Source organism: Paramormyrops kingsleyae, chromosome 7 (genome assembly GCF_048594095.1).
Source record: "Paramormyrops kingsleyae isolate MSU_618 chromosome 7, PKINGS_0.4, whole genome shotgun sequence".
Classification (NCBI taxonomy): domain Eukaryota; kingdom Metazoa; phylum Chordata; class Actinopteri; order Osteoglossiformes; family Mormyridae; genus Paramormyrops; species Paramormyrops kingsleyae.
In genome coordinates this window covers 14,629,959-14,645,365 of record NC_132803.1, presented here as the reverse complement: position 1 = coordinate 14,645,365, position 15,407 = coordinate 14,629,959, and the positions used below count along the sequence as shown (strand labels likewise).

The window sequence follows — 15,407 nt, the reverse complement described above, 5'->3', positions numbered from 1 at the left end:
CCTCTGTACACTGTCTGCACACTGATCTCTCTGTACACGGTCTGCGCACTGGTCTCTCTGTACACTGTCTGTATACTCTCCCTCTGCTTGCTGCCTCCACAATGATCTCTCTGTACACTGTCTACACACTCTCCCCCTGATTGCTGTCTGCACACTGATCTCTCTGTACACACTGTCTGTACACTGATCTCTCTGTACACACTGCCTGAACACTGATCTCGCTCAACGTTGTCTGCACACTGATCTCTCTCAACGCTGTCTGTACACTGATCTCTCAACACTGTCTGCACACTTTCTCTGCTTGCTGCCTCTCTCTGTACACTGTCTGCACAACTGATCTCTCTATACACTGTCTGCACACTGATCTCTCTCAACGCTGTCTGCACAACTGATCTCTCTATACACTGTCTGCACACTGATTTCTCTGAATGCTGTCTGCATACTGTTCTCTCTAAACACTACACACTGATCTCTCTGAACACCGCATGAATAGTGATCTCCCTGTACACTGTCTGCACACTCTCCCTCTCTGCTTGCTGCCTCCACAATCCCTCTGTACATTGTCTTCGCATTGATTTCTCTGAACACTCTCTGCACACGCTCCCTCTGCTTGCTGTCTGCACACTGATCTCTCTGTGCACTGTCTGCACACTGATCTCTCTGTACACGGTCTGCGCACTGGTCTCTCTGTACACTGTCTGTATACTCTCCCTCTGCTTGCTGCTTCCACAATGATCCCTCTGTACACTGTCTGCACACTGATCTCTCTGTACACGGTCTGCGCACTGGTCTCTCTGTACACTGTCTGTATACTCTCCCTCTGCTTGCTGCCTCCACAATGATCTCTCTGTACACTGTCTACACACTCTCCCCCTGATTGCTGTCTGCACACTGATCTCTCTGTACACACTGTCTGTACACTGATCTCTCTGTACACACTGCCTGAACACTGATCTCGCTCAACGTTGTCTGCACACTGATCTCTCTCAACGCTGTCTGTACACTGATCTCTCAACACTGTCTGCACACTTTCTCTGCTTGCTGCCTCTCTCTGTACACTGTCTGCACAACTGATCTCTCTATACACTGTCTGCACACTGATCTCTCTCAACGCTGTCTGCACAACTGATCTCTCTATACACTGTCTGCACACTGATTTCTCTGAATGCTGTCTGCATACTGTTCTCTCTAAACACTACACACTGATCTCTCTGAACACCGCATGAATAGTGATCTCCCTGTACACTGTCTGCACACTCTCCCTCTCTGCTTGCTGCCTCCACAATCCCTCTGTACATTGTCTTCGCATTGATTTCTCTGAACACTCTCTGCACACGCTCCCTCTGCTTGCTGCCTCCACAATGATCCCTCTGTACACTGTCTGCACACTGATCTCTCTGTACACGGTCTGCGCACTGGTCTCTCTGTACACTGTCTACACACTGATCTCTCTGTACACTGTCTACACACTCTCCCCCTGATTGCTGTCTGCACACTGATCTCTCTGTACACACTGTCTGTACACTGATCTCTCTGTACACACTGCCTGAACACTGATCTCGCTCAACGTTGTCTGCACACTGATCTCTCTCAACGCTGTCTGTACACTGATCTCTCAACACTGTCTGCACACTTTCTCTGCTTGCTGCCTCTCTCTGTACACTGTCTGCACAACTGATCTCTCTATACACTGTCTGCACACTGATTTCTCTGAATGCTTTCTGCATACTGTTCTCTCTAAACACTACACACTGATCTCTCTGAACACCGCATGAATAGTGATCTCCCTGTACACTGTCTGCACACTCTCCCTCTCTGCTTGCTGCCTCCACAATCCCTCTGTACATTGTCTTCGCATTGATTTCTCTGAACACTCTCTGCACACGCTCCCTCTGCTTGCTGTCTGCACACTGATCTCTCTGTGCACTGTCTGCACACTGATCTCTCTGTGCACTGTCTGCACACTGATCTCTCTGTGCACTGTCTGCACACTGATCTCTCTGTGCACTGTCTGCACACTGATCTTTCTGAACACATTGTCTGCACACTGATCTCTCTGTGCACTGTCTGCACACTGATTTCTCTGTGCACTGTCTGCACACTGATCTTTCTGAACACATTGTCTGCACACTGAACCATCAGTTTCTCCCGATCTTTCCATCTCATTCGTCACACCGATCTGTCTCATCTCTCTCCTTCACAATGATCTCTCTCTTTCTCCTTCACACCAATATCTCGTTCCTCATACTGATCTGTCTCTCTCCTTCATACCGATCTCTGTTTCCCTCCATCTCTCTCCTTCACAATGATCTCTCCATCTCATTCCTCACACTGATCTCTGTGTCTCCCTCCTTCCCTGCTCTCTCCATCTCCCTCCTTCACACTATGTCTCAGTCTCTCTCCTTCACACCGGTCTTTCCATCTCTACCCTCACACTGATCTCTTTCTCCTTCACACTGATCTGCCCGTGTGACATAGAGGCCAGACTGAGCCTGCTGTCTGTGGGCGCCCACGCCGAGCCGTTTCCGCTCCCCCAGTCTGACTCTCTCAGCTCACCAAACGCCGCTCAGGGCCGTCCTGTGGAACATGCTCAATTATTCATCTGTGCTTCCCAACGAGCCTGTGTAACCAGGCACAGCTCGGCCCAGCCACCGAGCCGACAAAGCCCCCCCCCCCCCCCCAGTGTTCATACTCGATGTATTGCAGTCCGGCTAATTAGTTTAGCTATACTGCACTCCCCTGTCTGAAGCACATATGGCAAGAACGTTGCGGTACTAACCCCCTCCCCCAGGACCCCACAGCCCCCCGGGACCCAGGTATGATGCCACACAGCTACCAGCATACATTTCAGGAGAAGACACATAGTGGGCACTTCTGGGTGTTTTATGTTTTTGGCAGGAAAAGAAAAACGGGACCATGACGATCATAAACACAGAGCACAGGAGCACTGAGAATGTAGCTGTGTCGACATTTACGGAAACAGTAAACTGTATGCACCTCTATATATAATTAATAATATGACTTATAGCTCATGAGGTGGACAGTGTAAAAAGCAGCCCACTGTGTGAGTCTCAGCAAACAAAATGGAAACAAAATCACCACAAACGAAACGAAAGGCAGCCGATATGCCCAGCCAGACAGAGAACCATTTTAGTATGAGTGTCCCCCTCTCTGTCCAGGCTTCCTGCATTGCGAGTGACTTTCCAGGAGCTCATGGTGACAAACTAGGGCCTGACTGGCAACGATGGGGGAAATTCCACATTCCCTCCAGTGGTGGGTGGAATTACCATGCACAGCCAATCAGCTGCTTCCTACTGGGTCAAACTGAGTGGCGAGGGCGTGGGATTATCCTAGTAACCGTGGGTTTCAGAGCCTCTCCATCGCCAGCCATTGGGTCATCGCACGTACACCCCCGCACAGCCAGGTGACGTCAAGTCTGACAGGAAAAGTGATTCTGAGAAATCGGAAAGCACCAACGTCTCTCTGAGGAGATGGGGCATCTCTGACCTGTCACTGTTGACTATGAGCTTTGGAAGCAAAAGATCAATGGAAGCTGTTGTCTAAGTAACCTTAAAACACAATAGTGAGAGGCAAACAAAACCAGGGAAAGGTTTTCTTTGAAGAGAGAATAAACACTGAATTCATTAACAGGCAGTTACTCAGAAGTGAACTGTTCTTCAGAGAAGACCCCCAAATAAGGGAATGATTAACATGCCTCTGTGATGAGCTCTTTCTGTCAATCCCATCAAATTAAGGCCAGTAACATGATTCAAAGGCCATCATCACTTCCCAGATTCCACGTATTAATTTGTTTTCAGTTTGTTTGAATTCTGTTTGTAAAGCATGCAGTGATGACTGAAGCCATGAAATCATCCTCTAAAAGCACTCAGAGGGAAAAAAAGAGGGAATCCCGAAACAAATGGGGCTGAATCTGCAGGGGCTGAAGGAGAAACTCCAGGATTCCTCTCTGATTCTCATCACGGCTCAAACGCCACAATGCAAACGAGTCCATGTGCGAGTCCACTGGGGGCTTGGTAATTAGCCAGAAGACCACAGTGAAGAAAGGGAGACCAAGGAGGACTAAGCCAGGCATATATTAAACCAGGTTACCACAGTGTTGGACAGACATTTGAACAGAGACTGTCTGGACTTGACTAAAGAAGGCTGACACAGTTCGGCACAGAAACTGTCTGACCTGCACTACCGATGGGCGACACAGATCTGCACAGAGATTGTCTGATCTACTCTAAGGAACGCTGATTTGCACATAAATAGTTCAGCCTGCACTAAAGAACACTGACACAGATCTCCAAAGAGATTGTTTGATCTACTCTAAGGAAGGCTGACAAAGTTCCACACAGAGATTGTACAGCTAAGCAGAGTTCTGGCAGAACTGTCTAAAGTAACTTGACCTGGAACAAATATTTTATATAAAAGTCTGTGGAAAAAATAGTCATCACACATCCAATGTACTTTTGACAAACTTCTTTAAACCCTTGACCCCAGCAGTTAATGGCAGAAAAAAAAGAGTGCTTGATCATTTTCTTTTAATCTTAAGGCATTTATCTGTAAAATCAATTTTCCACAAAGCCATTTCACATCACAGGGAAAGGCAAAAATGTAATTACATTCTTTGACCACAACAACAGGAGCAAAACTGGAATAGAGGTTGGGTCATTCCTACACGTATGTCAGGCTGATGTCAAAAAAAGATGAGATATCAAAGCCAATTGGTGTCTTGACCTTAAGATAGCCTTTAGTCTGCGTGGAAGATCAGACATGATACATCACGCGAAAAAAAGAATTACTCACAAATCCACGCCACTGGGCAGTACAAAACAGTGCTGAGGAAAAAGGGAATTGTGAGCCAAGCATGAGGCACATAAAAAGTGCAGCCAATGACCAGATTTTTAAGAAAAGCCAGCCAACAACCAGCATGGTGAAGGGATCAGCCAATAACTGCCCTGATAGTGAAATCAGCCAATGAGAATCTTGAGGAGGCAATCAACCAATCAGTGACAATCCTGGTAAAAAGTTTATTTAGTGACCATCCGAAAACGACCGTGCTAACGAAAGTAGCTTAATACCAGCAATTACGAGATGAAGAGGGACTGCAGCTACAGTACCTGCATGATCACCTGCTGCCAGGCCAGGGGCTGGCTGCTGGGTGTGGGCCGCAGGGCCAGGCTGTGGCACTCCTCCTCCAGGGCGCGGGTCAGGCGCTCAAAACGGGCCTCCTGCTCTTTGACCGAGGCCAGGATGCTGGCGGCCGATCTCAGCTCGTAATTGTCCATGCCGGTCTGAGAAGCAGGATGAGGGAGGGGGGAGAATGCTGAGACACCCAATCATTAAACACACTTATATACAGCCAGTGAACACAATAATGGAAATGCTTCAATTAAAAAATTTTGTTCATGTGGCAACTAAATTACTGCTACATAGGTGAGTCATACACTAGTCAGCAGTATGCATGAGCTACAAAACAGATCTGACAACCAGCAGTCAGAAAAAACGCAAAATTATTTAATGTGTCAAGACAAATGGTCTTGAATTATTACAGCATTTAACAAACAGGGACAAACTGCTTCGGTAAAGAGGAATGGGGGCAGCTTGGAGACGGCATCCAAGGACACTGCATCCAACCCCTGAGCCTTCAAACTGCAATGTGGGGGATCTGTAGGGGTATCTGCAGCCCCCTGCAGGCCTTTCTTCTGCAGAATGGTGCAGAACCTGCATGACCGCATTTCCAAGGAAGACTGAAGCTGCTCTGGAAGCAAAGGGTGTCCCTACACTTCATATAGTCCATGAAATTAATATACTGTAAGTGTTTCTGTTATTCTGGCCACCATCCATGGATGCTCCCACATACTAGCACATGCTCATAAGCACATGCATTAGGCCAATAAATCCAAAGTGGTCCTTATCTTATTGTTACCCCCTATATACAGCTGAAGCAGCTGGCGGTAATGAGGGAGTGGGGAGGATGGCAGGAAGGAGACACTGACCTGTGCTGCTGCGACAACGACGCTTACACCTCTCAGAGCGCTTGGCTGTGAGCGTCAGCGCCCAGGCATCCCAAGCCACGCGGACACGAGGAGATGCAGGTGTGGGAGGACCGAACGGCTAAAGGACACAGAGAGAGACAGAGGAGGGCAAACCTTAGATTACGGGGTGAAAAGCACCGTCCTCAAGTGGCGGGGGCTACATAGCAGCCTGTGACAGTATTCTCAGACAGCAGTGGGCAGCACACAGAGCAGAGGGACAAGGTCTGCAAGGCAGTCGAGGGACATCATGGTGACAGACTGCAGAGGGAGAGCTAACTGAGTATACACCACAGACACCCTTCTCACACAAGCTAATGGGTACCTCTGCAAACTCAAGGGCAGTTCCTAGGCATCAGGGCGCGCATCTACATTCAGAGTCAAGCCCACTTTTCATCTACCGATACATGTGGCCTCTGTGTCTGCGTGGAAAAAGGTGCTTCCTGATCTAAGGTTCTACATACATCTAGGGTAACCTAGACACAGAGAACACGCATCAAAATATCCTCACATGGCATCTACACACAGACACACCAATACAAATACATAGAATTGGACACGTGAAGCACGCCCTCCCTGTCCAATGCAGGACAGTCACATGTATAAGTATTCATGCACACACAATCACAGTAGAATCGAAAGCTGAATGGTAAAAGTTAATTCAGTATAAGTTACGATACTGGTTTATCACACACTAAGGGGAATTTAGACCCAAGTTCACATATCTTTGGATGGCGTGAGAAAGCCCATGCAAGTGCAGGGAAATTATTGAAAGTGCCACCACAGCTGGGACTGAAATCCAGCACAACCTTGGGGGTTTCTAATAGTGCAATTATTTTTTTCTGTTGAAATGCATTCATAAGAAAACAGCCTCCATTCATTTAGAATATGTCACACATCAAGGTTTCCAGAGGAAAGAAAAACTGAGAGTATCAGAAGAACCCGCAATGTTTTGCAAGATAAAAATATTTCACTTCCACATAAGGGTGTCCTTAAATCCAGGCTTGAGGAAGCTCCTTATCAAAAGGGGACACATTACAACACTCAAAGAAAAAGGCAGACTGTGGATTTACCTGCATGAGCTGATTCATTTGTACACAGCCTGCCACTCTGTCATTTATTTACTGTCCAAGGTGCAACGCAAACCCTATTATGTGAAGAGACTTGGACACCAAAAAGGACTGTACACTTTACGCACATTCACATCTTTCCATTCTCCAGACCACTTTTCAGAGAGCCTTATGGTCATGCATATAATCAGATATTTTTGTGCTCAAGCAATTCAAGTACCCTGCAAGGTTATTACAGATAATGCAAACTAAATGTAAATGAACCAAATCTGTGAATACTACAAATAAACACAATGGAGCTTTCATAAAAAGAATTACTGTATTTCCTTTAAAATGAAACAAAGAAGTGATGAGAGCTCAGTGTTTGGGAACATTTCAGATATAGCAGTCCTGTGCGTAGCCGCGCTAGGGAACAAGGACTTTGGTGGAGAGCAGAATGGGAAGAATCTCAGAAACTGGAAAACTATTATCCCATGATATCCCAGGTAGCATAGGGCACAAGGCAAGTCTGCACATCTTCATAGTGCAGGACAAAACCAGAGTACCTGTAGGAACCCAGACTACAGAGGTGCCACCTAAAGAAGCAGATTAATAGCGTATATATAAATAGGGCTGAAAATGAGAATCGAAAAAGTAGAGAAACATAATATAAAATGAAAATTAAACGGAGCCATTGAATTTTTTTGTTCTTCCTGTGTGTGTCCTGCTGGCCAGGAAGAGGGAAAGTTAAATTAGGGAGTGCAGTAAATTGCCTTTAGGTTTTTTGCTGTTATTAGGTTGTCTGATCTGCACGGGCCACTGCTTAGAGCTGCCCCCCCAGTGAGATCCAAAAAAGCAAGGATGGGTTGGAGCCCAGAACCAGCATCACACCCGTGCCACCAGTCCCTCAGTGCAGATGCCCGTCCTCCTCCTTGTTGTCTTCGATGGAAATTGTCCATGTGGAGGGTGAAGTGCAGGCAGAGGATCCTGCTCTCTAACAGAATGGAATTTCAATCCAGGCTTACATTCTAGTCGCATAAAATAGCGTCTAGAATTCAAGATGTAACAAGGGCCAGAAGTACTTCACAGGAACCACTCTAACTAATATAAGACCCTATAGTGATGCAGTTCACCTTCAGGAAGCTAGAGGCAGCACAATTTAACACCCAATGTTCAAGGTGGCATCATGGTAATGGACGCGGTATCTACGTAAAAAACTGCTTTGGATCGTCACCCATGTCTCATCATCCATCAACTAAATAAAAGAAATGGCGGACGTTCAGGCACAGTGACCACTCCCTGACCCAAAGGAGAGTAAAGCATGCGTAATCACATCCCAAAGTTCTTAACATCCAGCAACTCTAAGCATCGCATGACACATCAGAGCTTCTCAAACACATTCTGCTGCACAGCCTTCAAACCTTCTGCTTTAACCAGCTTCTGGCCTCCTTCTCATGCTAGATGACCCTCCTGTCATATATAGCGGGCAGGCGAAAGAGAATGTGGATCCCGTAATCCCTGGCTCTTGAGAGGGTTTACATTGGGAAAACCAGCCGGCAAAGGTAAGCCCGATTACCGGAAACCCTTCTCCATTCTTGCTGTGAGCATCCAAGTCTCACAGAAAATGCCATCTAGTAGTCACCTTCTCCTGTCAAGGTCTTCACCTGGAGCGCTCCATTATCGTTATAAGTGGGGGTGCTCCTTACCTCAGAAACCTCCCCAGACTCAAAGCACCCTACCGTGACTCAGACAAAGGTGACAGAACTCACATCAGGGCAGAGCAAGAGAGAATCTGTCAGACCTCTTCAAATGCTGAACATGAATGAAAGAAGAGGCTCACTTAGAGTTACTGACATGGAAAAGAAGCTTTGAAACTCAACATGGGTGGGACAGACACAATCACGGACTAGTTCAGTACACTTTCAAATAGTTATTCTATTGGCTTTCATTGGATAAAAATCAGGATAAACCATGGAAATCACTGACTGTTTGGTAATTGCTCCCAGTCTGGACTTCAAAGCTGCCATGCAGACATCTTAACAAACTCGATGACGGTCAGGGATTTCAGCTAAAGAAAACTGCATAAAACCCACCATCATACCCTCCCTGACCCTTAGTCTTCTTCCAGAACGGGGGCTCAGCCACTCTATAGTATACTGCAACAGTGCCCCTGTATCCGAGGTGATGTTTCAAGACCTACCATAGACAGCAAAACCGCAGATAACAGAGAATCATCATTGGACCCCACCATGATTTTTGTGTAAAGTTAACTGAGAAAGTATACACTATAAGACATGATCAACATTAATATGGTAATAATAAAGTACATTGTACATCATTATACAGTACTCTCTCAAATTAAAGGGATTCTGATCTTTTAGCCAAATTCTCAAGAGACGATAGAGTGATGGAAAAACCTATTGGAAGATTGAAAAATGGGGTATCATATACCTGTACATAACCTGTAATGACGGCCTGGCAGATTTCACCATGTTACAGCCTTTACTTGCTTGGCACATGGTTTGAAACTCATGAGCGGTTTATTTCTGGAATTTTCCAATTCTTTTCAAACTGGGGTTACTGAAACTGTGAATACGGGGGTCCCACTGTATGAGCTCCATGCCAATTCTCTCCTATTCGGTACCTTCCCTTCAACGTCAGTGTGCACAAACCTTCAGACACCACCTTCTGGGACTCAGCTTACCTCGACTCCAGCACATAAATCAGAGACGCCGAGGGTTCCAGCTAGCATTAATCAAAACACGGTAGGGGGGAAATTAACCTTTATCTGTTTCTAATAGCTGACGTCATCAAGAGGAAGCTTTCTGACTGGAATTGTGAGGCAACATTGAGTAAATATCCTTTCTTCTTAGGCAGCAGGTCACATGAAGGTCAGGAGAGGGTGTGCATGTATGTCCAAGGTGTTCATGTTTTCTGGGATGTGCTCCATAAGCAGTAGGGAAGATGGATAGATGGATGGATGGAGGAATAGAGCTGCTATTCCATTTTATTTTTAAAAGAAGACAAAACTGAGATATCAGAAGATGCTCTCTGACACTGATCCCCGACTTAAATTAAGGCCAAATTATTTATTAATTTGTCCAGCTTTAGCGAATACAGGAGACACAGAAAAATTGGCATAGTTCATATGCTTGACAATACATAAAGATACAGTCCTCCATGACACTCAGTTGTGTGTAGCCAACGTTCTTCTGTCAAATTGTTTTTTCCAAACGTGCCACCACTGAGTTTGTCTGAATTGTTACAGCTGAACTCTTAATTGGCTTTGACTGAGCTGCCGAAAGAAATTCAAAATCAAATTACTTTTGCTATGCTCTTGTATCACGTTAAATTACATTTTTATTAGCAAGGTCTACCTCTAGAAGAGAAAAAAACGAACACATATCCCTTCCCTTTATTTTATAATTCATGAAACTTGAAGACAAGAATAAATCATTGAACTTTCTCTAATTAATTATCAAGGGCAAAGAAGAAATGTGTGAAGGCGTTCTATGGACAACTTCAAAAAATGCAGCCATTGTATCATTAATTTTAAGGCAAGACAACTGAACAAGGTATTTTTTATCAACATTACAGGTATTCTTTGACTACCACGAAAAATCATGATTGTCCGCAGTGCCTTTGGTTTAATGCAATTTCTGTCATGTGCCTTATTCTGCCTAGTTGTGGTTAATACATCTGAAGTGTAGGTGCAATGAGAAACAGAATACACACTGCCTCACTGAGACTACAATTTTAACAACCATTTGAGCATCTGAGATCCTCCTATATGACGCATCAGGAAGCGCAGGAAGGAAATGGTGCCTATCTGTGATCCGTCTGCATCTGCGGTCAGAAAGAGCTATTTTTAGCCCACGCTAGTCAGCGATTCCCGAGATGTAAAGCACGCACTCTTCAGACAACTGGGGGAAAATAACGGGAGCCGCCTGCATGACAGCATGGGACACAGTAGGATAAACACCAGGATCACGTTCACCGCCGATCGCTTCTGCTGGCTGAAATGGTGATGAGAATTTCCAATTTAAGTCCTAATCATTTCACTGCTTTTCTGTGGTTGAAATATATCTTTTAATGAAGTGGGTAGCTGCATTCTTTGTGCATGTCAATTTCCATTTCTTAAAATGTCATTTATATTATTTATATTCCTCGTATGTCTAAATATTTACATTTATTACTTTCTCATTTGCTCTATGACCACTATTTTCCATAACGTAACAGTAAGAACCGTACCAGACACATAAATTGTATAACTAAGTAACTACCATATAATGTCAGACAGACACATGCAGACCTCAGTGTGATTTTCTTCCGAGATAAAACGTTACTGCTACTGAGATTTCTTTGACAAATAAAAAATAAAAATAAAAAATAAAATCTGCATCATGTACCAGACCCAAACTTGTCAAATCTAACAGCTAGCAAACAAACAATAAGTTGTTCTATTAGCATTTTAACTATTAAAATAAACTTATTTATTATGACGCTAGACTAATTCAGATGAGCATGCATACAAATGGAAAAGGATCTGACAAGTAATGATAATGATGCATTCGATGGATGGGCCCCATCACTCCCTGTCCCCTGTCTAATCAGGACTTTTCCCACAGCCCAGCAGGTTTGGGTGGTATCTAATACCATCCATAAAGTTCGCCAAAAAAAAAAATCCCCCAATAAACCAAATATATTACCTTAATACAACCCCAGTCGACCCTACACACTCTCCCTATCCCTCCAAATAATCTTTATTAAAAGCTCAACTTTGTATGACTTGTCTGAATATAATCGGCTTTACCAGATCTGTACCTATTCTTTCATGCGCTAACTAGCGCTAGGGCTAAGTGACACAATTATGTTCCCCTACAAATTTTGATGAGTGGGGTGGGGATGGGGGGCAGATCCATATAATAAATTTGGTGAGTTGGGGGGGTCACCTAGGATAAATTTTGGTTAATAAAAATCCTGCAGTAAACTGAAAATATTACTGCAATATTGTTCAAGCCTATCCTACACACTCTCCTCACCCAAAATCCTTAGCCCAAAAGCCCAACTTTAGTTAACTTTCCCCATGAGAAATTTCACCGAGTTTCCCATGAAACATTTCACCAACTGGCTAGTGGCACCAGTTAGACACCCAGATAATGCGCCAGCAAAGTTTGATAAAGACCCATCAAATACTTTTTATGTTATTGTATTAAAGAGAAAGCGTCTGCGGCAGCAGACCAGCCCCAAAATCATAAGTATTCCCCGTTCAGGGAATACAATGTTTTCTTATACATGGTACTCAAGGCACCATTGAAAACAGCCCACCTCAAAGAGCCTCATGGGACTGAAGGCATATCAACCATTACTGTGCACATATATTTAAGTGGCCAAATGCATAATACTGTTCATTATAAAAATGAACATGATTCAGGCTATTACTTCTTGGCCAAATTAGTATCTACGACACCAAGCAGAACAAACTTCATTTTATTTCTTAAGAGGTGTCTTTAGGTGTAGGATACAATCCAATTTTCTATCCTGCTCTACTACCCATCAGTCTATTTTTCTTCCACGGTCGCCCCAGAGATATAGCGCCATGTGCTGGCCTGCTGCAAATGAGTGCAACAGAAGAGTTTAGGTAATTCACAAAACTTCCCATCTGTGTCCAATTACGATCAGCTGAAAAGGGATCTCCCTGCAAAAGCAACAGGGTGAGTCATTAGGGAAAAATTAAACCCAGATGAATGGAGAGACATTTCAAATCGCCATGCTCCAGCAATCCGCTCATAGGCTGAATCTGAAGGCCGTGATAGTTAATAACATGAATGCAACACTGGGAGACCCTGTGAACAACACAGGAACAGAGCAGAGGCACAATCCAAACGCAGCAGCCACGAGGCCACTGCCCTACCCACTGAGCACGGAGTTCAGGGGCCAGATACCCAGGACACACTGAGAATGTCAGTTCATCGCTGAAGCTGTTCTCTATGCTGAAAGATCCCCCACAAGAGGTCACAGCTACTGTCTCCTATCATTATCCAGCAGCAGGGTTCACACTCCTGCGAGAACTTCTGAGAACTTCAGAAACCACAGCCGGACACAGGGGTGGATTCACTGTGATTTTAGAAAGTGCATTTTGAACACCCAACCTCCCACCCTCCGTTTATATGATGAGAAGGTCACCGCCATCATGGGGCAAGGTCTTCAAAAGAGCGATTGTGGTCTGTCACCTGTTACCCGAGGAACTTTGGCTATTCTGGACGTCTCCACTGACACTGAAATTCAGAGCATCCATCATGTCCAATAAATTGTCCAGGACAGCAACTTGAAAAGTGGGGGCGGGGGGGGGGCGTCATCACATAATGCGCCACCACACCCTTGCTTATAGTGTACAAACATCACCCTGCGTGTTTACGGAGATGGATGAACCCCAATGTGGTGTGAACAAGTCCACTTGTCACTAGGGGGAGGGAGAGAGAGAGGAAACAAAGACATAGAGGAGGCGCGGTGGCTGCAGACCTGCCGCTTAATCGCGGGAAAAGGTCGGGTGACAAGGCAAACTGCTCCTGCTAGTGACTCCGGCGAAGGGCAAGCGGCCGTTTTGGAGACAGAGGGGGGAAGCCAGCACGAGGGGAGACTGGGGGCCGCACGTCTCGGCGGGAGATTAACCTCTACTTAGCTCTTCATATCCTGGCTGCTGGGATAGATCACAAAAAGTGTCATTAAAAAGGACCTATCCTTTTTTTAGAAGACCTCTGTTATGTATTTGGGGGGTTTACATTATTCAAAATATCTGTCCTGGTCTCATATTCAGTCTGCATCTCTGGTCAAGATATCTGAGGATCAACCCTCCAGAGTCCTCCAGTGTAAACCACATTTTAAATAAGGGTTTCCATGCTACTGTCTTGGTGGATTTGTTTTTCTGCAGGTGTTTGCTTTAACCTCTTCTCTTAATTACATAAATAACGTAATCAGTTTGACATTTTGTACATTTTTCAAACTATAATTAAGCCAGGAAAACATGCTGAAGTAAGCCGGCCTGCTCAGCCCTCCAGGAATTGATGTTAGATGCCATTAATTTTGACAAAGCACTGTAGTCAAAAGTGAGAACCAAGCCCTAGAAGGGAGACTTAATGAAGAAATATGCCAGATTAAATGGCACACGTACCAAATTGATTCAAGGTGTCCCACCGATCAAAAGGCAGCTTGTACTGCACCTGTAGGAATGCACGTTAAGTGAAAGTGCAGGTATCGATTTCAGCTATTGCTATGGAAATGAGCTCACTGGAGCCACACACTGTTCAGCAGCAGACTTAATTAAGCATGGTGATACACTTCCACTCAGCTAGGATGTGTGTGACCTTTAGATGCTAGATGGCATGTTGTTAGTGGGATATAATAATTATGGTTCTAAGTTGTTAGATGCTCCTCAGGTATGTTTTATACAGGCAATTATAAATTTCAGCATCTGTTCTATTGCTGGAATCTTGTCCTGTCACTTGTTCCTTGACTGGCCTGTGAGTATCAACAAAAAAAAAATGGGTAATATCATTCTGTATTTGTTTTCCATGATCTGGCAAGGAAGGGGTGCATTTCCTGAACCCAGCGTCAGGCCAGAAGCGGCACCCCCTATCTAGTGAATCCCGTCAGCATGGAACACACATGAGCCGGGACATGGGGGGGGTCCCCAGAAGAGCGATAATGGGCTTGACAGACACACGCAGTCTAGCATCAGCAGCAGTTTGGAAGCACTTCATGCGACGTGGCTCTGAACGCATTTATTTTCCGTTTCATTACGCCGAGATGACAGAATCTGCAAACACGGTGGGAACTGGGGCGTGGGACGCATTAAGTCCCTCCAACAGGCATTCAGAAACACGAAATGGTGCCGCACAACACGGCGGAAATACGGACGGGACGCGGATTACACTGACAGCTGAATTGTGGCATCGTCATGGTACCAGTGAAGGTGGTGGGGGGGGGGGGGGGGTGCATATTGTGAAGGTCGAAGAAGACAGAAGACACTGAGGCTGCAGGCTGAAGTCCTCATTACTACTTGGAGAGCCCACTGCATATCAAGTCATATGACTCACATCAGCTCCATTGACCTGTCTTCTGGCCACAAAGACGTGGGACTCACTCACATTCTGGACCTCCACCAGAGAGGTGTTTTACCCAGAAACCTCCCAGCTCTCAGCATCCCATTCAAAATCCAGCAGCCTGCCACGCTGTTCACATGCATAGACCAGGGGGGCATTTCCTGGCTGAGCAACTGACCCTCCCTATTCAGTAAAGGCCTCTGGAAAGTTTTGAA

The 15,407-nt window shown here is 45.3% G+C and overlaps 1 protein-coding gene across 8 annotated transcripts in view; it reads right to left on the bottom strand.

Moving 5' to 3' along the window:
* LOC111849935 (splicing regulator ARVCF-like) overlaps positions 1-15,407 on the bottom strand; it is a 60,116-nt gene that overhangs the window by 29,259 nt on the left and 15,450 nt on the right. For all 8 annotated transcript variants that reach the window (XR_002839661.2, XM_023823265.1, XM_023823268.2 and 5 more), the window contains exons 2-3: positions 6,006-6,123; positions 5,127-5,300 (exon numbers count right to left, since the gene is read on the bottom strand). Coding sequence is in view for 7 of the 8 variants with exons in the window: in XM_023823265.1 (XP_023679033.1) it covers positions 5,127-5,294 (168 nt within the window). In the remaining variant the exon portion in view is untranslated. The remainder of the gene's footprint in view (positions 1-5,126; positions 5,301-6,005; positions 6,124-15,407) is intronic.